At 46.6% G+C, this 24,076-nt stretch overlaps 1 protein-coding gene across 2 annotated transcripts in view; it reads left to right on the top strand.

Annotated features, from left to right (window-relative positions):
- Window positions 1–24,076, top strand: part of MYO15B (myosin XVB) — a 961,787-nt gene that overhangs the window by 781,759 nt on the left and 155,952 nt on the right. For both annotated transcript variants that reach the window (XM_086930750.1, XM_086930751.1), the window contains 2 exons: window positions 2,275–2,399; window positions 12,735–12,868. In XM_086930750.1, coding sequence (XP_086786876.1) covers window positions 2,275–2,399; window positions 12,735–12,868 — 259 coding nt within the window. The remainder of the gene's footprint in view (window positions 1–2,274; window positions 2,400–12,734; window positions 12,869–24,076) is intronic.

Genomic DNA, 24,076 nt, shown 5'->3' with positions numbered 1-24,076 from the left:
CGATTGTGGAATATTTCAGCACCAACGCTCACACTGCATCTCACCATTGTTGAATGGGAAGCTTGCAAGGTGGTGAGTTGAGGTACTGCCTCAGCCAATCAGTGAGGACCGTGGAAATGCTGCAAGAAGACTAGAAGATGATATCCAGTGATTAGAGAAGGAAGTCCCAGACCACCCTCAGGTCTTGTATTCTGTACACGAAGAATGGGAAAGACACACGACTACGCTAGAATGGCTCCATGTCCCAAACAAACATGAGTATCTGTTGTCTGCACATGTGGAGGGGGGCTGAGCTGGTAGGCTGCTCTCATAACTGACTTGTCCAGAAAACAGGCTGCGTCCCATTACACTTAAAGCTGGACCGCGGGGGGCGTGGGGGGGAGATGGTGTACTCCCAAGAGGCGGTCCATGATGTGTTTACACAACATTATATACAGCTTAATGCGGCACTTGACCTTACACCAGAGGAGGGGCTTGAGGCTTTCCTTGCTAGGGCCGTGTTGCCGCGGCTGCCTGAGGACGATCCGGTTGTGCTCGGAGCAGCTATTCTCTGTACCTGAAATTTGGGAAGCTATCAAATATCTGGTGTGGGGCAAGACCCCTGGTACGGATGGCCTACCTGTAGAATTTTACCTGGTGTACGTGCCCCTCCTAACACCAAAGCTATCTAAAATGTATGCAAAGGTGTTGGAGTTCGGGTCTCTGCCAGACATGATACAGGAGGCTGTTTATATCCCGAATCCTTAAGGAGATGCGACTGCACCAGTGGAGCGGGTAAGACCCTGCAGTGCCAGAGGAGGATGAGGATGGGATAACAGAGTCCTCTTAGCTGACAGCTGTCTGTGGTGCCTGGTTGAAGGGATGGATAATTGGTGCAGAAGTGCTTCTCCCTAAGGTAACAGGATTCACTGTAGTTAGTAGGAGTGTTCCACCTGAGCGAAGCAGATAAACAATCCATGCGAGACAACGTGGACTTTTAACCTCTCCAAGACTCACAAATAGAAAGGAGTTAGTGATGATTAAGCCCTTAAGTTCTTAGTGGTCTAAAGAAAATGCTGGCAGCATTAGGGAGCATCACGCTGCAGCTCTGTAATGTGGAGAACTTTGGCTCTGCAATGAAGGCAAGGATGAAGAAAATGGAGGGTAGAATGATTGGTCTGAATGCAGTGGTGTCAACCTGAGTAAAGTGGAGACTCCAGCAGATCCTTCGAATCTGGAGATTCGACATCTGATAGAACTTGAGCAGTGCCATAGTTGGAGGGCAGAACTGTAATTCTGGCAACTGCAGGGAGGGTTGCTAATTTTCGGTGGAGGGATAACTTCCACCCCTACTAAACTGGATTTCATGGTTACGATGAGACTTTTTGTTTGCAGATGGCCCATGTTGCACTAATGGTCAGGAGGGAATGTAGGATCCAAGCTCATAAAGGGATCTCTCGCCCAATCCTCAACGGAGATTCTGTCATTGTAACTCTTGATGACACCGACAGTGGTATTATTAAAGACGCGCCTCCTTAAAAGAAGCACTCAACATGAGTGCAGGTGTATCCTGATCCTATGAGACTCAAAGTAAGAAACAGCACCTCCAAGCCATTTGGAGAGAGGTTAACCAATGGGGTGAGAATCCTTGGTTTGAGCCCTGCTGGGATTTTGGTGGTAAATGTGGCTAGTACTGACCTTGAGGCAGCGAGGTCGCACCTGAATAGTCTAATTGGCAGCGCATAAGAGACCTGGGATTTAGGTTTCCCCTAACTGTGGATGATTCTGATAAAAAAAATCTTTTCTGTCTTAACTCGTTCTTACTAGTGCATATCATTGGGGTATGTGACAGCTATGACAACTGTTGGATAACTGGTTTTGTGATTCAGAGTATTTCCTAATGCTCTTGCCTACCTCCTTACCCTTCTGTTCCTTTTTCCTTCCCTGTCCTCCACCCCATCACCTTCTTTAAGCGACTTTTTGGTGCATTATTTTCACTCCAGGCAAGTTGAATACTGAAAAGAAATGTGATTGAGTTTTCTTATTTCTTCTACAACCTATTGTTTTGTGACTCGAGGTAACAAGTCCATGTATTTCTTCTTTTGATTGTGTTTTTCTGTAACCTGGTGTCTAATTCTGCTTTTTGGAGCCAAATGATGTTGTCCATTTTTATTTTTAATAAGGTAATCAAAAGTGTTCAAACATTTTATGAATTTAACTAGAATACCTGTGTGGTGAATTAGAATAACAAGTAAATAAGTAACTTTCCCTTACGTTCTACCTCTCTTATCACAGGTGCTCTGGGAGTATCTGAACCGCAAGCTATTCATGATGGATAGAACTGTACCCCTGGAGAAACAGACAGGCATCCTGGCTGCATTGCAGCACCTTGTCAAAGGACTTGCTGACCCGCCTTCCAAGTATGTCTCAAATGGCTTAGTCCTCTTACCTTTTTCATATGTGCTCTGACGAAACACCCAAAGGTTGCACCAAGCCTTTAGCAGCTGTGTCACAGTCCTGAAATGCACATGTGTAAGATAGACGATTACTGTAAGTTGGCCTAGTTTTTTTAAAGTCCTTTCTCGTAGACTTGAGTCCAGTTCAAAATACTGGCTTTTCTGCTAGAGTTGAGTCGAGTGGAAATGCCAGTGTGTTGTGTTACAATTGCCATAATTTGATGTATTTCCACTTGACAGGAACAGGCGTATTTCGGTTGACAGCCTGTCAGACTTGAGCGTAGTTGAGCTAACAGACCCTTATGTCGGATTGGGTCCTGGTTTTTGTTTACATCCTCTTTTGTCGAACTTTAAGCTATTTAGAAGTGTAGCTCTAACTGTCAGAATGTAGTCTCGTTTGGGTTGGACTGTTCCTTTGGGCGCAGGGTCAAGACTGGTTTGCATATGACTATGTTCAAACTGGAATGGCAAGGGGAGCAAAAAAAACATGGATTTAGACCCAAATATTTGTACTGGGGTGAATATATGATATTGTTCTGTATTTTGTCCATCAATTGTTCTTTTTGCACTAGTTTGGGTTCAGTACTTTTTTCAGGGGTTGGGCTTATATTCTCTTCTTTAGAATTCGACCTAATTGAGTGGTTTTGTTTTCGACCAGGCTTGGTTCTATATCGGTTTATGGCTCTTGGCGGTGTTGCACATTCTGATGGATACATCAAACCACAGATTCCTCACTTTTTAAATTCAAACAGGCCAATGGATCAGGAAACTTCCTAGCAGTTGCCCTTATACACTGCTAGGTGGTTAGGTGGTACCATCGGATTCTGTGGTGGCTCTGCCCTGCCTCTGGAAGTGATGACATGGAGTCACATATGGGCACCACCCTTGAGCGCTGACTTTTTTCTATGCCCTTTGACGGAGCTCCTCTTCTGAACTTTTGTCGGTGTTTTACTGACTTCCAAAAAATGGTTATGGGGCAGTTGCTAGGGGTGTGTCTCCAGAAAACTACAGGCTCTAAGCTTTGCCACATCTGCAGGAAGATGATGTCGGTCAGAGACCAGCATGACATCTGTCTTTAGCGGCTTTAGTGGCTCAGATCCAAGAATGATTTGAAGTCATGAAACAAATGCTCTATAATGCATATGAAGATCATCAGGAAACAGGAGGTAAAGTTTTTATGCAGAGCACAAGGAACAAGGCTGGTCACGGTCCAAATCGTGGTCCCATTCCAAGATCTGATCCGTGTCCCCATTCTCAAGTAAGTCTAATAGGAAGTTTCAGTTTATTTATTTACTTATTTAATTTCTAAAGCGCTCTGTCACCTAACAGGCATCCTGGCACTGGCAACTCAGAGTACATGGTGGGGAGCGTACAAAAAAAGAGGGGGAGGAGGATAGGGGGGGAACCGCACAGAAAAATAACAGCCCCTACATTTTCGGAAACAACCACGTTTTTAGTCTTCTTCTGAAAAGAAGGAGATCGCTCACTTGTCTCAGTTCCAGAGGGAGCCCATTCCAAAGTCTAGCAGCGGCAACCATAAAGGTTCTGCCCCCTGCTTTGCCTTTCCTGAACCTCGAGGTCCTAACTAGTCTCGCCGAAGAGGAACGGAGGTTTTTGGCTGGAACATACCACTCAAATTTCCTCTGCAGAGAGCTCGGGCCAAGCCATGTAGGGCCTTAAACACTAGGCAAAGAGATTTAAACTGAATTCTCTGCCCCAGCGGGAGCCAGTGCAATTCTGCCAGGGCCCGAGAGGAAGAAGTCCTTCTAGGCCAGCCCAAGGCAAGTTTGGCTGCGGTGGACTGGATCCTAAGAAGTCTATCCAACAGAAATTTTGGAGAATCTAACAGAAGGGCATTACAGTAGTCGAATCTACTCAAGACTGTACTCTGTGCAACTAATGCCCGTGCCTGGTGGGGAAGTAAAGGAAAAAATTTCTGCAAAGATCTGATAATCGCAAGGCAGCTATCCACCGTTCTAGTAACCTGAGCCTCCGTAGTCAACTTGTTATTAAACATGATGCCCAGGTTACGAACCGTTTCCACTGGTCTCACTGCGGTTGACGTATCGCTAAGCCAGAAGTTACTGGGCAACACAGAGGAAACCCTATCTGCCGAGCAGAAGAGCACCTCAGTCTTGTCTGCACTGAACTGCAGTGAATTACTCTTCAGCCACAGAGCCGTATCACGCAAGCAGCAATGGAACTCCTCCAATGAGGTTGATTGCTCTCCCTCCAAGGAGAGAATAAGCTGCGTGTCATCAGCATAGTTTATGATGTTAATCTTATGCTCTTTAATGACTGCAATCAGGGGTTTCATGTATATGTTAAATAAAATCGGACTGATTGCCGAGCCCTGTGGCACACCGTTTGTGATGTTAATCAGATCAGAACGATAAGGGGAGGGATACTGCCTGCCACCCCCAGCCTACTCAATAGAGTCCCATGATTGACTGTGTCGAATGCGGCAGACAGGTTAAGCGGAGTGAGAATAGCTGCCTGACCCCTGTCTGCCCACATCCGAAGTTCGTCCATCACGGTCACCAGGGCCGACTCTGTACCATGAGCAGTCCGAAAACAAAACTGAGCCTCCTCCAGTAATTTATGCTGCTGGTTGGAGAGCGCCCTACTAACCACTCTTTCAACGATTTTGGCCGGAAAGGGCAGAAGAGAAATCAGTCTATAGTTCCTAGGACATTGCGGGTCCAGAGAAGGCTTTTTTAGCAAAGGAGTCACTAAAGCTTGTTTCCACTGCAATGGCACTAGCCCACTAATGAGGGGCTGATTACAAATTAATCGTAGAGTAGGAAACAGTTCTGCCTTGAACTCCTTCCAGATTTTGTGAGGAACAGGGTCTAAGGGGGAACCTGATGAAATGCCACGTGCTACTTTACAAAAATCCTCCAAGGTCAAAAGCACAAACTCAGTTAAATAATTACCATTCATGCTGTCTGTAGGGGTAATAGGAACATCATTAGCCCTTATTCCCATATCACTGAAACCCACAGTGTCAGTGGTTTCAGAAACCACTTGCTGACTCCCCCCCACCCATCAATAATAGACGGGGGTATCTGCTTTTTTTGTGCACTCAAGACCAGACCAAAGGCAGAATTTCCATAACGTTAAGATACCGCTCTTCAGCAAAGATCTAGTCAAGTATGTGACCTCGCTTATGGGTTGCCTTTGCCACCCGCTGGAAAAGGCCAAGACCCTCGCACGAGTGAAGAACATTGAAGTACCCTGAATCAAGAGATCCATTGAACCAAAGGTTGAAATCTCCCAAGATAACTAATTTACGAAGGACCGCGGCCAAATTGGTAAAAATCTCCAGCAGCGACTGCTGCTGAAACACCGTAAAAGCCCCTAGAGGTCTATAACAAATAATCCCTGTTAAAACGTGGGCATGAACATTTTTTATGGCAAAGCCTAAACACAAGAAGTCCAGACTTGAGTCTTCCTTCTATTGCTCCCATTCCAGGAAAGGAGTGCGCAGTTCGCACTGAATAGGTGGGACTCCACCCCAGTCCTCTGATTCTAACCCCATTCTGCAGCTGGAGTTAGTGCTTAGTTTCTTGTGCATTCCACCATACCGCAAAAAGAACAAGGTGATGGAGGGAATGCTTGAATTAATCTCATTCACTGGCAATCGCTGGGGCCGCATCCAAATCCACCCTTTTTTGTATGCACCATGCCACCTCCGTTTGGACTCAGCCATATGCAAATCAGTCTTGACCCTGCTCCTCAATGGGAACAGTCCAGTCTGAACTGCCAGGCCAGGTCTTCCCTGAACCGGAACACAAGCAAGCCTAGGACCCGTTTTGCCCTAATTCGGGCTTTTCAGCCAACTATAGCTTGCTTCCAGTGGCAAAGTGAGCCCATACTCCCGTCTGGGCATACCAAGCACACTTAGGGCATCAATTTTGAAAACAACAAGGTGATGGATGGAATGCTTGAATGAATCTCAGACACTGGCAGGCACTTTCACCGCTTCCCAATCAACTGCTTTTTGTCCTCCACGCCACCTCGTTTGGAACCAGCTGTATGCAAATCAGTCTTGACCCTGCTCCTCCTTGGAACAGTCCAGCCCGAATTGCCAGACCAGGTCCTCCCTAAACTGGAACACAAGCAACCTAGGACCATTTTTGCCCTAGTCAGAAAGTCACTTGTGGCCAGTGGGGGGCAGAATATACTTTTACCTGAGACCATCGGGGAGAGGTGGAGATCGTTGGATCAGGCCTCTAGCAGAGTCTCAGCTCCACATCAACTAGCTGGTTGAGCGTGATCCATCTGGCATTAAAAGCCTTTCTTCCTTCTGTCAAGGAGGGGTTAGGTCAGGTGTTCACAGACAACACCACCGCCATGTTGTATTCCAACAAACAGCGTGGGGTGGGGTGGGGCCATGGACCCTCTGTCAAGAGGCCCTGCGTCTCAGGTCATGGCTGGAACATCAAGGCAGGATCTAGAGGGCTCTGTGAGCGCCAAAGTGGATAAACTCAGCTGTGGATGCCTAGCGGATCATGAATGGCATCTCCATCCTGTGGTCAAGGCTGCTTTAGAGATTGGGGAGCACCTTGGTTAGATCTATTTGCCACTGTAGAGAACGCGCAATGCCAGCACTTCTGTGCTCTGGACGTTCCAAGGCAATTCTCGTTCAGAGACCTTTTTTTGTGTCAAGTGAAGCTCTGGCCTCCTTTCCACCAATACCACTCTGGCCCAGAGTTCTGAAGAAGATCAGTAACAACTGGGCCCACATCATTCAGTGGTTCTAGATTGGGCACAGAGAGTATGGCATGCAGAACTCCTGAGCATGAGCATCTGCCCTCCGGTTAGGGTGCCCCTTCAGGAGGATCTTCTATCAAAGACACAGGGCAGGGTCCTGCACCCGAACTTGTGCACACTCTGCCTTCATGTATGAATATTGAGCAGCAACAGTTGACAGTTTTTAACGTCCCTTCTGAAGCCTATAATGTCCTTCTGGCAGCCACGGCTCCCTCAAACAAGACAGTATATGCCAGCCATTGGAATACATTTGTGGCTTGATAGTTATCCAAACAGGTTAATCACCTTTCTGCACACTTATCTGATGTTTTGTTGTCCCAGCTAGGCTTTGCTCTGGGTACAGTAATGAGTACATTTCAGTCGTATCGGCATCCTTGCGGTTACCAGATCAGCCTGTCCTGTTAGTCACCAGATGTGACTTGCTTTCTTAAGGGACTACAGCATATGTTCCCTCCAACACCCTTCACCATTCCCCAGTGGGTACTTAACCTAGTTTTAACCTTCCTTATATGTGACCCCATTGAGCCCTTGCACAATTGCCATCTTTGCCGATTAAACATAAAACCTGCCTTTCTAGTGTCCATTACATTGACCAGGAGAGTTAGTGAGATGCCAGCACTTTCTGTGCACCCTCCTTACATATCTTTCTTCCCAGACAAACTGGTTCTGAAAACATGTGCCTCTGTCCTCCCAACAGTAGTAACACCTTTTCATGTAGGCCAGGCCATCACCCTGCCTACCTTCTTTGCTCCGCCTCACTCTTACAAAGAGGAGGAGAGACTCCACCGACTGGACCAAAAAAGAGTTATCGTTCTACATTGATCATACTAGAGAGTTTCGGGTGAATGATCAACTTTTCATTGGGCTTGTTGGGGCAAAGAAAGGGAAGGCCATGCACAAACTGACCATCTCACGGTGGATAGTGCTCTGCATTAAGATCTGCTTCACATTGGCTTGCATGCTCATCCACCAGAGCCAAGGGTGCGACCAATGTGTTAGCTCGTGGAGTCCCTGTCCTGGACAGCTGTCGGGCTGCAATGTGGGCATCTTTGCACACGTTTACCAAACCCTGTTGGCTGGATAGTCGGGTCCATTGTGACAGGTAGTTTGCGTGTTCTGTCTTTAGGGCTTCCTAGTCTGTTCTCAGACCAACCTCTGGAGAGGTATTGCTTGGGTATCTATTATAAGTTAAGGAACCGGCATCAGAGGAACCGCCCTAGCCTGGCTTACCTCCTTTCTGGGGAAGGCTGTTCAGCTGGCAAATTTTTTCGCTCCCACACGCGATGTTAACTATGGGGTACCACAGGGTTCCTCCCTTTGCCCCCCTTCTTTTCAACCTCTATATTGTCCCTCTTATATATGCTCTGCAGCAGATGGAGGTGACAGTATTTAATCATGCCGATGACCTCCAGCTGATTTTTAACCTCTCTCCCTCCCCTGCTTCTATTCACAATTTCAAAACTACAATGACCTTTATCAGTGACTGGATGAACTACAATCACCTCAAGTTAAACCCCGACAAGACCGAACTGGTACTTACGGGTGGCAGTTCCAGTCCCTGGACCTCTCTCTTTTGGCCCCCTTCCCTTGGTACCCCCCCTTCACCCTCTTCTTCGGTTAAAACGTTAAGGATCTTAGGGCCAGATGCATCAAGCATCCATTTTGCGATTCCTCATTAGCGAAAAATAAGGAATCGCTAATAAGGAATAGCAAAATGGAATGCATCAAGCAATCACTATTAAAATAGCGATTCCTTAGAATTCCTTAATTGCGACTCGCAAATTGCGAGTCGCAATTAATGAATACCTCCCCATTAATTCCTATGGGCCTAGAGGCCCATAGGAATGAATGGGAAGACAATCTCAATTTGCGAATCGCAATTAGCGATTCGCAAATTGAAATTGCGAGTTCAAGGTTACACCCCTGAATGTGATCTGTACACATATGTTGCGCACACACATGCCCTTAGGGCATGTGTGTGCGCAACATGAAACTTTGAAAAATGCACACAAGTGCATTTTTCAACGTTTTTGCAAATTACCATGAAGTTGTACTTCGTGTTAATTTGCGTGCCCTATTAGCGAATTCGCTATTTTTGATACTTTCATGCATTGCATTTAGGGAATCTCAAATAGAGATTCCTTAAATGCAAACAATCGCAATTTAGCGAATTCTCTATTTGCGATTTTTGCATTTGGGATGATGCATCCCAAATGCAAAAATTGCACTCGCAAAGGGCCAGATTCTCAGAATCTGGCCCTTTTGCGAGCGCATTTCGCTTGATGCATCTGGCCCAAAGTCAATAGCGACCTCCCAATGCACTCCCAGATCAGCACTGTGGTCTCATCATGCTTCCTGACACTCCGCACAATACGTAAGATCTCCCGCTTCTTTTCTTTTTCGGCTCTTAAACTTATTCTTTTGGCCATGGTCATGTCACGACTTGACTATGGCAACGTTTTGTACACCGGCGCCCCTGCTTATGACCTTCGACGCCTTCAACTTATCTAAAACCATGCAGCTCGACTCATCCACAAACTCCCCAAATTTCACCATGTCACCCCTCTGTTAAAAACCCTCCACTGGCTCCCCATCCTTGAGCGTGCTTTTTTCAAGATGGGTTGTATGACCTTTCAGGCCCTGGCAGGCACTGCACCAGCTTATATTAACTCTAAAATTAAAGCGTATGTTCCCAACAGAGACCTGCGCTCTTCCTCGTAACTTTTACTCTCTGTTCCCCGCTCTAGGAAGAAGAAATCAGGGGGCTTGAAGTTCTCCATCTTGGCTCCGACCTTCTGGAACACCCTCCCATTCACCATTAGGTCCACTCCAACTTATCTTGACTTTCGTAAAGCCCTCAAGACTTTCCTTTTCTCACGAGCCTTTTTGCCCTAGGCGACCTCCTCCACTCATCTGGGTCTGTGTCCTTAGCGCCAAGAAACTGCACAGTGATCGAGCGCTTTACAAGTCCCTTAACTTCAACTTCAACTTCAACTTCAAATATATCTCACATTAAATTATGTATATTTCAAAACACAGAGTGTTCCCCCCTTATCCCCCTTTTTTGAATAACTGCAGGGGTCTAACACTTTTTCTACACCATCATTACAATTGCAGTCTTTCAAATAAGGAAGGACATAATATAATGCAGTGGTAGGATATTTTTGTTGAATAAAGATCACCACAGACATAAAGTTGCTCAATATGTTCCAGTGTGGAAACACACTAGAATTTCTTCAACATTCACAAATGACTCCTCCGCACAGGGTCAAGCACAAGCCTCTAAGATTGTTGAAAGTAGCGATTTGCAACATGCTACAGAAGGGAACTATCGGACCAGTGCCTAAACTTCAGAACATTGGATTCTATTTCAAATACTTTCTCATCAAAAAGAAAGTGTCAAAAGAGTGGCGCCCGTTCTGAACTTCAGACAACTAAATCTAAAGAAACAGTAATTCAGAATGGTAATTCTTCAAGAGGTTCTAAAGTTACTTATGAGGAACAAGCACAAGGTATCTTTAGACCTCATGGACATCTACTTTCATATACTTATCCAATAAAAGCATTGCGTCTACCTCAGGTTCGAGGTAACAAGTCTCCACTATCAGTTTTGCGCATTCCCTTTAGTTCTCCCTTTAGTCCTCCGATCTGCTTCCAAGATATAATTGAATAGTTACCGTTGCAGTCTACCTTTGACGTCTAGGCATACCCAGGTATACCCAAACCTGGACGACTAAATGACCAAAGGTTCATCTTAATGCCTAAAAAAATCAATATTGGCCTGTGTAAGACTGAGACTCGTCATCAATGAGAAATCCTCTCGAACACCTGCCTAGAAGCTTAACTTTTTTAGGGGCAGTACTAGACATCAAGGCAAAAGCTATTCCATTGATGGAAAGACAATCCGCCCTCAATTTGCTGATGAAACAGTTATTCAAACTGACTGCAGAAAGGGTTTAACCAAAATATAGATGATATTGGCTACCCACAAAAATATCACAAGAATTTCAAGACAGGAGATCATGCCCCTGATTCAGTGGTGAGAATTTCAAGCATCTCTATAGTTTCTTATTATCATACCACAGTAGTCTCAAATTAATTATAAAATAGATAAGGTCATACTCACCCGCAAGAAGGCAATGAAGAATGTGGCAAAGCAAGAAAGTGATCTGAGACTTAACTGATTTCCGCTTTAGTTTCACTCCACTGCTCCCTCCCTGACTAGACGTGACCCTACAGTTGGTCGGATGAAGTGCTGGTTGGACAAATTAATTCCCAATTATTCCTCAACGGCTCCAGCTTCCATGAGAATGAGCTAATGAATGTCACTCGCTAGAATCGCAATAACTACATGAGCAGTCGAAAGTGAGCCAGGGCTCCCAACATTCAATCAAGAAGGAGGCAGATCCCTCTTGAACATCACCCACCCATTGTCCCAGGAGAGAAAGGCACAATAATAACTGACCTGTGACGTGTGTTCCCTCAAACATGGGTAAGGCACTACGCCAGGGTCCTGTAAGACACATTACAGGAGGTTTTATTCAGGTGACGTTTATATTAGTGTACAGTGACGAGAATGGGTGCAGGAGAAATTCCGCCGCCATCTGTTAAATTATACAGACCTGTAAAACACCCCCAGCGACTGCAGGAGAGATAGTCCTAGAGCTGTCCCAAATAGAGCATGCAGATGTGGTAGTTTTCACTCATCTCATTGCCTATTCAGGCAAAACCTACATTATTCTGGCTCATTGGGTCCCTCTCATAATATCTGCTGCTCCTTATAACCAATGTTGGACAGGGTGAGGTGCTCTCATTACACCAGTAGTGCCCCTTAAATTGGGATCAAAATGCGTTTTCCCTGCTCCCCTGATTTTAATTGGTTTCACTTTCTTTAAAAGAGAGAGCTTGCATCATGCTATCTTGGTTTTCTTCACAATGTTTTCCTTAACGGTGAGGTTGGTGCCGAGTGTGATTCCAAATGACTTGATGTTGGTGAAAGTTGGGGTTTAAATCCATCTAGGTTAATTTGGTTGACTTAGGATTTAACTAGTTGTTGTTCTCATTAAATCACAGATATTCTGTTCTGGTGGAGTTGAATTTTAGGTTGGTGCGGGGCACCCAGATTTGGATGAGATTAAGAGTGTTTAAGGCATAAGATGTTTGGAGCAGAAAAGACTTTAAAGTACGTTTGTACGTCATTGGCATATTGGTGAATTATGATACTCAGGGGGTATATAGTGGTTGAAATGTATTGGGGACAAGGTGGAAGCCCGGGGGACTCTGTATTTGATAAATAGTTATTGGGACCTGCATTTGCCCATGTGAATGAACTGGTATTGGTTGGATAGGTAGAAGGAATAATCAACAACATTGCCAAGGGATCTCATTCAAGACTTTAGAGTGTGGATAGGTACATGATGGCCAACAATGCTGAAGATGGCTGAGAAGTCCTGCATTTTCATTATTTACCTGTGGTCAGGAGGGTTTTGTCTATTTATGAGGTGGCATTTTTGTTCTTTTCAGACAGGAGCTGATGGACTACATCCCACGATGCTTGATCCAGCAGGTGAACCTTCAGTCCACACAGAAGTATGTGCTTCAGGAGATAGCAACCATAATGGATTTGAGCCCATGGCAAGCCAAAGTCCGCTTTATAGGTGAGGAGACGAGGGGCTCTGGAAGTTTAAGTCATCTGTTGATAAGAGGGTATCCCTGCAGAGATGAGTGCATGTGTATGTGAACAATTTCTCTAGCATGAAAAACATCCCTGATTTATATCCTTTACTTTACTTAATATGTTGAACATTTTTCCTAGAAGCCTGTCACCAGCACTGCCAAATGCCAGAGCCGCTGAATAACAAGGCTGCCTTGTTTTGAGTTCACTTGATGCCACTTCTTTCTCCATCATACACTTTCTTTTTCTTTTTCTTAATCTCACTCTTTCTCTTGCTTCCTTTGCTGCCTTTCTGTCTCTTGTTCTTAACTTGGGCTCTTGAGACCCAATGGGCCAAAAATGCCTAATCGGGGAATCCCCAACTGTTTAGAAAAGTAAATATCAGCCAATTAATAAAGTATATTTATATTAAAAAAGACAAATTGAAAAAAAGTAAACACTGTAAATATGAAGTTGTTTCAAGCTGGAGGCTAAACATCAAATTAAGAGCCTTAGTATGATTTGTGGGAGTAACACAAGTACAGCAAATGGAATCTAGTATGGACAGTTTGTGGGCTCAATTGAAGCCCTGTGTGCACCAACAGAAAGAGAGCTTGCAGTAGGAGCAAAAAAGACAGTGACATAATCTACAGTCTAGCCTATTGTTTTGTTTTTTAGAAATAAAACTACATTTTTAAAAGCTTCTACCTTCCCATTAAATTGAAGTTTTGATTTTTGTATTTTTTTTGTTTATTAATTAAATAATACATTGAATAATTTGTATATCTGATAGAGACTTCTAGCCGCAGATTCCTAAACGTAGGCGTTTTCCGCCTTTGCTGTAGTGAGAGCTCCTTCTGATCAGGGAAAATAATCCTGCTCTACTGAAGGCTAAACAACTCTCAGATTGTTACCAGACACCCACACCCATTTTCATTGACTTTAAGCTTAATGTTCATAGAGCCAAATACTATAATTTGAAAAAAAATACTTTGACTAGGGACCTTATGACAGGACTGCATTGTGTTTCAGTGAGTGTGTGGTCTTTGGGGATGTATGAACATGTGTGCATATGAATAGGATATGTGTGTATGAGTGACTGAGAGCCTGTGTCATAGGCATATGTGGCACTGGACATACCTTTCGCCATGTGTGACACCGTTACATGTAGAACACAAACATTGAAACATTTTTTTTTTAAATGAGAGAAATGTAAAGTGCAGAAAGATGTTTTGCAAAAATATTAAAAATGTAGCACAGTTTTCTCACTTCAAATTTCTCCCATTTAAAAAATGACTGTAATTTCCAGTTCTATAATATAGCACAGTGTATACTGGTCATTAGAAGCGAGAGGCCTACTGTTTGTAAATGCAGCACTTTGAAATGGGAGGAAATTAAAATGAAGAGTTAACATTCCATTTTCATTTTCTCTCATTTAAAAGCATTCTGAAACATAATTTGTTCTCAGCTCCAAAACTGACACGACAAGGACTTTTATTGAAGAGTTAAATACCTCAGTGCTTCAGTTCTTCACCTCTGTTCCCCTGTCTGGGTCATAAATCTGACTGAGCACTGCTCATTACAAGGACCTGCTATCTGCAGCCTGATGATAATATGTAAAATAAACACAGCATTTCCCTTAACCTGAGGAAAGGAAATGTGACTCTGTGCTTATTTAGAAATTAACTCAAAGCCGCAAGCTACTCTGAAGGTGTCAGGGAGCTACTGGTGGCTCACGATCGACTGGTTGGACACACCTTCACCAGGCATCAGACTGGATCCGGAAACTTTATGAGCAGTACCTCAGTACGCTTGCAGGTGGTGTAAATCAGCTCTGCATCGTACGCGCCTGAAGTGACGTGTGCGGTGCCTTTACAGGCACCACTCCAGTGGACTGACATCAGTTCTTTTCTGTCTGCAACATCAGTGCAAATCCAGAAAATCCAGAGAAAGCTACCTCTATTCACTTTTTGGACAACATTTTTCATCGTTTAGACACCTCTTTTTGAGGCTTTGTCTTTCAGTCTGTCAGGGACTCCAAAAACCGCCAATTGTGGGGTTTATAAAGACGTGTAGATCCTGTCACAAATAGATGTCTGTGCCAGATCCCCATCTGTTTTGTCTTGGGTGCCTGGAACTGAACCACGACTACAAGGCCTTTGAGGACTGTTGCGGCATGAACCCCAAGCCGGTGCAGGAGCATTCCTTGAAGCCCCTTGTCACCTGACACCGTTCACCTCCATGACGTTCCAGGTCCCGGTCGCGAAAAAGGACCCAGGCACTTTCACAGAGCCATTCCAGGTGCTCATCAGCATGATCAAAGTCATTGGGTAAATCCCACAAAAAGTCAAAAGTCAAAAAGCACTTTGAATTCACCACGCTGTTGCAAGTTATTGAACGAGGTGCTGGAACAATAAGCCCCACTCCCATGCAGGGCTTACCTCAGAGTCCAGTCTGCAGCTCCCTGAGTTTCTCGGAGCCACAGAGACCTCTGCCCAACTACAAGCATTTTATGAGGCTATGCAGCTTATATTTGGGCGGGCCGACACCTCTGAAGTGCCTTTGAGCCTCATGTGGTCAGCAGACAGCCCCTTTGGATTGCCACCAGTGGGTCTACCCTCAGCGCCATTGTAGCTGTGGTCGTGAGGCCTTCATTTCCCCTGAGCCTGTTCAAGCAACATCCTTCCAGGCCAGCCAATTACCCACAGTGTTGAGGACCCCATTATCATACCCGACTCCGATACAAAGCCGGATTGGCATCGCCTGACGTCGACTCTGTACCTGGCCAAGTCAGTACAGGCCTTCTTTCTTCGACAGGCCCTCAGAGGAGTATGATTGGGTTAATCTGAGGATACTTATTGTTACCAGAACGGCTTAGAAGAGCCCAGAGATAACAGGTACAAGAACTGGCAGATGCCATGGGTCTGACACCTCACCAGACATTGGCTTAGTCTCTCCTCCTGGTGTGGCTACAAAAGAAGGGACTTCCTTTGCCGTAGTGGTGAGGTGGGCAGCTGAGATCCTAGACTTTATGCTGCCCCAGTAGCAGTCACAAAGAATGTCTTAACTATCATGCTTCAGCCGGGAGTCACCCCCTCAGAACCTCTCTTCCTCTTTAATGAGTCCCTCAAGGATGTCCTACTCGGGGCATGTGCCATGCCCTGTACAGGGGCTCCTGTGCACCATTATTCTACTCTGGAGGTAGAGGCATGGATAATCAGATTTACTGCGACAGGGTGTGGGTTGAAGAAAGCTGCATCCCCAAAGTTAAACCTGGCACTTTCCCTAACATACCGCCGGTAGGGAATCCAAGAGGCTGGCTACCTTTGGAAAGAGGATGTTTTCTTCCACCAGCCTAGCTCTGCAGTCAGTGAACACCGCATGACTCATGGGTTAATGCACCCACACAATTTGTAATTCTATTGTATAAGCGGTGCCCATGATCTTAGGAGGAGGCCCAAGCTATAGTTACCCAGGCCATTGCCGACGATAGAGAAGCAGCAAAGTTCATCATTTGCTGCACACTGGATACAACTGACTTTCTAGGCGGAGAAATTGCATTGTCAGCGGCACTCAGACACCATGCATGGCTGAGATCAAATGGCTTCTTGGGTGATGTTGAGGCATCTCTTATGAACATGCCTTTTGATGGCAACAACCTCTTCTGCGAAAAGGAAGATTCCAAGCTGGAGTGGTTTGAGGACAGTCGGGCCGCTGACTGGTCCCTGTGTCTCTCCATTGCCCCATTTCAACCCCATTCTGCCTTTTGCCCCATCTGTAGCTACGGTAGGGGCCATCAGTCTCGTCCATTCTCACCCAGCCCACAAAGCCCACAGACTCCCCAGCCCTTTCGTGGTCACGGGCGCAACTCCAGCAAACCTTCATGGGCCTGACAGCCAGACGTCCACCCTGTTTGCCACCCCTGGCATATGCAGCCTCAAAACCCTTTTAGTTGAGGATCTGAATTCACCTGCCCGGCTGACAGTCCATAACATCTTACAAATGGGTAGTTCATATTGTTTAGCTTGGTTAATCCATCCTCTTTTTAGAAACCCCACCACTTTTGTCACCATCCACAAACGAACTGATGGAGGACTACCCGTCTCTGCTCCGTCAGGAAGTACAGGCTCTTTTGGCCAAAGGAGCCATTGAGAGGGGGCCTGCCTCAGAAGTAGGTTGTGGTTGTAATCCCTACTACTTTCTGGTGCCCAAGAAGGATGGAGGCCTCCACCGTCTTTTAGACCTGCACATTCTCAACTTCCTCCTGAAAAAGAAGAAACTCAGGTTGGCTCTGGTTCTGTCTGCCCAAGATCCTGGAGACTGGACAGTAGCACTGGATTGTGGGAGGTCTACTTCCACATCCCCGTAATGCCCTACTCACAGGCATTACCTGCGGTACATGGTGGACCACAAGCACTTTCAGTTTATTGTGCTCCCTTTTAGTCTCACCAGCAACCCTTGGTGTTCACTAAAGTGATGGCGGTGATCGCAGCACATCTGCGGAGGTCAGGGGTTCCAGTCTTTCCCTGCCTGCTTTGTTGGTTATTGTTGGAACAGCAGAGAGATGAGTTGATGTCTATATACCCAAGTTGTTAAGCTGTCAAAAGTATTGCATTTTTATTTATAGAAAATTGAAGTAGGTAAAATAATTAATCCTATGTCTTGAGAAATACATTCAATTTATGGTCCCAGAGGTACCTTTACCTTTACTTGTTTCATGTCCCAGTGGTCACAGCATCAGGGAAATCTCTCTAATATGGTCAAGATAATGGAGGGTGCTGCAAAAGATCTGTGGTGGTGGCTAAAGAACCAAGATTGGGTTAGCAGCAGACCCCTCTCCCTTCCCCCATCCAGAACCGACTATAGTGACAAATCCATCACTCTTGGGCTGGAGCAGCAATCTGGGAGAGGTAGAGTCAGAGAATAGTGCTTTCCTGCGGAATCTTGGCTCCACATCGACCTGTTGGAGTTGAGAGCAATTTGCCTGCCATTGAAAACCTTGCTTTCTTCTATCAAGGAAAGGCTGGTTCAGATGTTCACGGACAGCACCATTGCATATGGCATTGCAATAAACAGGGCAGGGTGGGCTGTGTCAAGAGGCTCTGCATCTCTCGACATGGCTGAAACATCAGGACATATTTAGCAGACAAACTCAGCGGTTGATGCCTAGCAGATCACAAATGGTATATCCATCCAGAGGTGGTGCAAGATCTCTTCAGCGTTAAGGGAGAACCTTGGTTAGATCTATTCCCCACCACTGAGAATGCGCAATGTCAGCATTTCTGTGTACTGGAGTTTCTAAGGCATCTTTCATTCAGACGCTCTTCGCTTTAAGTGGAGCTCAGGCCTCCTGTACGCCTTTCTGCCGATACCACTACTGCATAGTGTTCTCAAGAAGATCAGGAACTACTGGGCCCAAGTAATTCTTATGGCTCTAGATTGGACATGGAGAGTATGGTATCCCGAACTTCTACGCATGAATATCGGTCCTCCAATCAGGCAGCCCCTTCAGGAGGAGCTAGTGTCACAGCAACAGGCCAGAGTCCTGCACCCGAACCTGTGCACACTTCTCCTTTAGGCATTGCGACTGATCGGCGGCAGTTGAATGTTTTTGACCTCCCCACCGAAGTCTGTGACGACATTCAGGCAGGCAGGCGTCCTTCAACGGAGACAGTATACACCTGCCGTTAGGACAAATTTGTGCCATGGTGTGCTTCCAAAATGGTCGATCCGCTTTCTGCACCTTTATCTGACATGGAGCAGATCGATGCCACCTAATGGCGGACAGAGGTGCTGCTCGAAAAGTTTCTGGAACCAGTCTGATGCCTGGGAAATATTCTACGGTAAAGAATCTGAGGCTGCATAGAGTCTCTACCAGATAAGGCGTCATGGAAGGTAAGAAACTTGTTGATGTGTTTGTTTTATGCTTTTTTCTGTACTTTTCTGTATTGTTTTGAAGTTTAACTAGACATTGCTTAGACCGGGGTCTTTAGCTTGCATTAGTAATTCGCTGAGGATCCCAAGAAGTCAAAAGCTTAAGAACAGCTGCTGTATAATTCTTTCATGTTCTTTGAAGAGCCACAGCATCATTTTGTAACCACTTTTATTTTTATTTTGTTCAGTGTCAGTGTGTAATGTATAAGAAGCCTCTTCATATTAAAGACTGTCTTACATTGCAACAAGATATAGACTTCTAGGGCCACATTAGACAATAAGCACATTTTTGCCTTGTTTACACCAGGCGCACGATTACAAAGGTGTGCCTGGCGCAAACAATGAAAATGCGCCCTATTAAGATGAATGTGCTGCCCCCAGGGCAGCTGCAAACTCGTGCTGCCCCAAGGTAACACATTCAGGTAAATAACGGAGCAGCCCCTCAGTGTTTCCACAGTACAGGCAGCAACCCGCCTGCAAGGGAATGTCTGGGGGGTCCATGGGACCCACTTTCTCCCTACCAGAAGGCTACAGTCAGGGGGTGCACTGGCAGTGTGCCACTTTTTAGGGGGCACTCTGTAAGTGCACCTACTAAGGGCTTCTTTGCCTCTCTGTCTGCGTCTGTAATAGGGCGCGGGAGCAGAGGCAAAAGGATTCCCTCATTTGGATGGGGCACATACCCATGCAAATGAGGGAAAGCCCCCTGCAGATAGCGCTGGCCCTTTAAGTGCGCCAGCACTGTATTTATTACAGAAGGGTCCGCACAAGTGTCTGCACCCCCTTCTGTAATACCAAAGTGCCCCTCGGGTGTGCAAAGTGGGCACAAACGTCTTTTGCGCCCTGGGGCACTTTCTGTAATACAGGCCCTAGTGTGTTAAGGGACTCACAAAATGCTCTTCACCAGTTATATTCTTCACCAATTATATTCTTCTTCTATGCTTGACATAGAGGACATCGGAGACACCTTTTTTTAAACGAACTTTTTATTGATTATCTGCATATAAGAACATGCAAATTTAAACATACAGCTATTGCCGTGATTTGTGGAGTCTCCACTAACCCAGCAATACAATATACACATCTATCCTTGAGACCCAATGAGACTACCACCCATTATGCAACAAGAAGACTGAATCAATAACCTGCAGCCTGTCCCAGAACTGCCTTCGCCCGTGTCCAGAGAGTCCATATTCTGAAGTATTTCTTGTGTACCTCCGGGCTTTGTCGACCAGTTTCTCAAGTGCTGCAAAATGCTGCATTCTGATGGTCCTTACTGTGATTGGGGACATGAGCCTCTTGCCTATGGCAGGCTATGTTCATATTGGCCACCAAATATCCTGTGGTCATCACGGATGCGAGCGTGTACTCCTCGGCCTCCCAGCAAGTCCATTACCCACTATCTTCAGACTCAAGTCTAACTGCCTCTTTACTGCATTTTGCAACACATCCAATTGTTTTCCAGCACCGAACAATCACTGGGCACTCCCAAACGGTGTGGAAGAAAGTCTCAAGAGAGAAGTGCCACCTGGTGCAAGTGTGGCTCGCTGTTCATCCCATTTGCCATGGTCTGTGCAGGGAATAGTAAATGTATGCAAGCATTTAAATGTTAGCCCAAAAAGTGCTTTGATCTCGCCAATTGACGGGGCACCATTTTGGCCTCAACCCACTCCTCATCTTCAATTGCTCCTAACTCTGCCTCCCATTGTGCCTTGAGTGTGAGCAAGGGGTCAGGGGTGTAAATAATGATTGATTTATATGATCAGGAGCTACCCCTTTTCCCAAGCATGCCGTGTATGAGGGAAAGTTCTAAGGGATATAATTCTGGGAGGGATGTAAGTTTACCTTGGTATATTTCCAGGTTGTACCGAAGCTGCAAGTAACAATACTTTTGTGATCTGTGGAAGAGTCACTAGGTCTTGGAAGGACTTGATGACCCTGTCCCCCCTCCCCCACATATCCACCAACATAAAGAGTACTATTAAATCCCATTTGGTAAAACCGGCTTGTCCGGCTGTTTCAGGCAGCTGTTGTAAACTTCCCATGCCAGTGCAAGTGTTTTAGTGCTGCGTGCCAACAAAGGAGAGGAAGGCACATAATAGGAGAACGTGCGTTGGATGGTGACTTGCCATAAAATAAGTTAAGTCTTGCATAGGGGTCAAGGGGTTCGCCGGGTCGTCCCTGTCCCCATTGGCCTAGTCGTCCACTGGCGCCAGATGGGATGCCCAGTAGTATATCATTACATCCGTTCACCCAAGCCCCACCACATACGGGGACGTTCAACCCTTAGCAAATGACATTTGCAAAGTTTTGTTGGCCCATAAGAAAGCCCCAATTTGGGCCTGGAGTTTTGAGAAAAAGGATGGGAGGAGAATATATGTATAATGCCGAAGGGCGTAAATGAATTATGGGAGGGTAATCATTTTAAATAGCACTCCCCGTTACACCATGGTCAGCAGCAGTGGTGCCCATGTCACAAAGTTGTGCTTCAGCTTACTAAGTAAAGGTACCACATTTAGTTCCCAATATTTCTTTTGGGTGAAAGGCACAGTCATACCCAGGTAGCGGACGCTGTCTCCTGCCAACTGGAGTGGAGAATCCGTCCTTTCCCCTTGTACCTCCCCCTTCACCGACACCAACACTGACTTCTCCCAATTCACCCAGAACCCCAGTGCATCACCATAGAGCTGAAGGATTTCCATCAGGTTGGGAACAGTGGCCTCAGCGCGATGAACATCTAATAGCATTTCACAGTAGAGAGAGACACTGTCTTACAGCCCATTTCATCACCGGATTCCCTGCTCACTAGCATCTACCTTGATTTACACCGCCAGTGGCTCGTCTACAAGCGTGAACAGCAATGGTGGGGAGGTGAGAGCATTCTGTTGACCATGAGCTGCGCTCATAAGTCTTTACGATTGGTTTCTATCCAGCCGATGAACCTGGGGCCCAGTTGCATTTAACGAAGGATCGCTAGCTAAACGGGCCACTGGACTGAGTCACATGCATGCTCCACATCGATTAACAACAAATCACTGGCCTCATGCAGTTTCTCTCTCTGCACCAGTGCCAGGTGAAGGAGGCAAAGTCAGTGCCTAGTGCTCCTGCCAGTTTCAGTTTCTGGTCCAGGTGGAACAGCGAGCAGATTGCATTCGCTAGTCTTGTTGCTAACATTTTGGTAAGTATTTTCACTTCAACGTTTTTTTATTGATACAGGGTGATAAGAGACTCACTCCTCAGGGGGGTTTCTGGGCTGGGAGATGACGGTTATGGTGGCCCCCCTGAGATCTGGAGGGAGTCTATGACTTGCCAGAGCATCGTTGAATAAGAGCAATAAATGTGGGGCGAGCATGGAGAAGTACCTCCTAGAGAATTCTAGGGGAAGCCATTAGGGCCCAGTGTCTTGCCCGACCACATCTAGGCAATTGGCTACTGCACCTCCTTCACCTTGATTTGAGATTCTAGGTCAGCCGTCTCCTCCCTGAGAGGGTTCTCACCTGGATGTCCACCATAATGTGGTGATCCTTCTAGGCGGGTGGGGCCCACGGTAAGCATTTAGGCCACCAAAATGAGAGCTGAATACTGCAGCAATATTTATCACCGCTCGGAGCACTCCCGCCCTACCCCCCCGCAGCCCCCCCGCCCGGCTTATGAATCTCTGGGACGATTCTGCAGCCCCTTTGGCCCAACTTCTAATGCTCGCCAAGGCCTCTCCCCGGACAGTGGCCTTACAGGCTTCCCATAATGTGGTTCGGGAAGAAACTGTACCATTGTTGCAATCAAAGTATTCAATAAGGGTGTCATGGAGATAGTCGCTGAATGAGTGGCCTAAGAGCCACCAAGCATTCAGTTTGAGCAGACCTCGCTCACCACCAGCTGGTTTCCCGGCCGTCACCACTATGAGAGTGGTCTGAGAGTCCCCTAGGAAGAATCTGAATCTGAGAAATTTCCCCAGTGTCTATGGCTGGGGCAAAGGTTCAGTTGAGGCGGGAAGCGGTACGGAATAGAAAGTGTGATGTCGGGCATTGAGATGGTGTTGTTGCCATAAATCGGTAAGACCGAGAGCCCTCGCCAAGTCTGACAGGCACTGTGACCTGCCGGCCTCGGATCTTGAATTTGTGTCCAGTCTGGGGTGCATAATGGCATTAAAATCACCCCACACGGGGAGGAGCTACGACAGCAAGCAAGATGGCCGCATAGCTTCCCGGCTCCGCTGACCCCCGTCTCTCGCTCGAAGATCCTGTCGTATATCCTGGTTTCTCGCCCCATACCCGGGTGCATGAACTACTCTGCGAACGGATGGCGCAATCCCGAGGATTTTCTGACATGGTGGAGTGGAGTTATGTCGAGGTTTAATTTGAGGCCTAGCCCAGTCTGGAAGCCGGGGTCTCAAGTTTTGGTCTAGCCGGGTCCTAGTTGAACAACAGCGGACCGGAGAGAGCGGCAGGGTCCGGTCCACGGAACGTCCGACATCTTTATGATTGATTTGCTGCCGATCTGCTGCCTGGAACTGTACCGGAGGTGCGGAGACGAGTGATGCCCGAGGTGGTGTGTGTGGGGGTCCGAGACCCGGGGGCCTGGCGTTCGTAGCGCGGGTGCCGTTGGATCGGAGACTTGGTGCGCACTAACGCCTACTGACGATCGGTCCCTCATGGTTCATTCCTGCTCCGCCTAATCTTACCCCGGGGAAGGCGCCTCTCCGTGGGGGTCAATATGCTTGATGCTATGCGAAACCCGGCGGAGCGGGTCCAGTGCGGCCTGTCATTGCGATCAGTGATGGTGGCACTTGAGGCACTTCAGGCGACTATGAAGACCCAGGCCTGGAAGCTGATGTTGGCGGTGGACGGACTTAGAGGATCGGGACCAGACTCTGTCTTGCTGCCCGAGACCCGGTGGCCTGTTCCTTTCCCTATTGCTACCCCAGCGATGCCATTTGACCCGGTGCTTGGAGCTTTCTATGCCCCTACAGAAGTGGAACGGTTCGAACATGTGGAGATTGGCAATGCACCTACAAAGTCGGAATCTTTGGAACTGCAATTGGCGGAACATTTCACTGCTTTTCCCGATTTGGAGACGTTTGCTCGTAATTGTGATCTGTGTGGGACTGTGTCTCACCCCCTTCCCAGCTGGTCCATCAAGATGGCGGATGGGATAGTGCCTGGTCTTAGAGCCAGGAAGGGGCATCGTTGGACTCTAGCGTCTACTTTGGGACTTGCCATCCTTTCTTCGACTAATAGACTATGTCTCGATAACTTCTGTTTGACCTTTGACAATTTTACGG

The sequence above is a fragment of the Lissotriton vulgaris genome, chromosome 7 (genome assembly GCF_964263255.1).
Source record: "Lissotriton vulgaris chromosome 7, aLisVul1.2, whole genome shotgun sequence".
Classification (NCBI taxonomy): Eukaryota; Metazoa; Chordata; class Amphibia; order Caudata; family Salamandridae; genus Lissotriton; species Lissotriton vulgaris.
The sequence above is the reverse complement of the archived record's forward strand: the minus strand, read 5'-3'. Positions and strand labels throughout refer to the sequence as shown.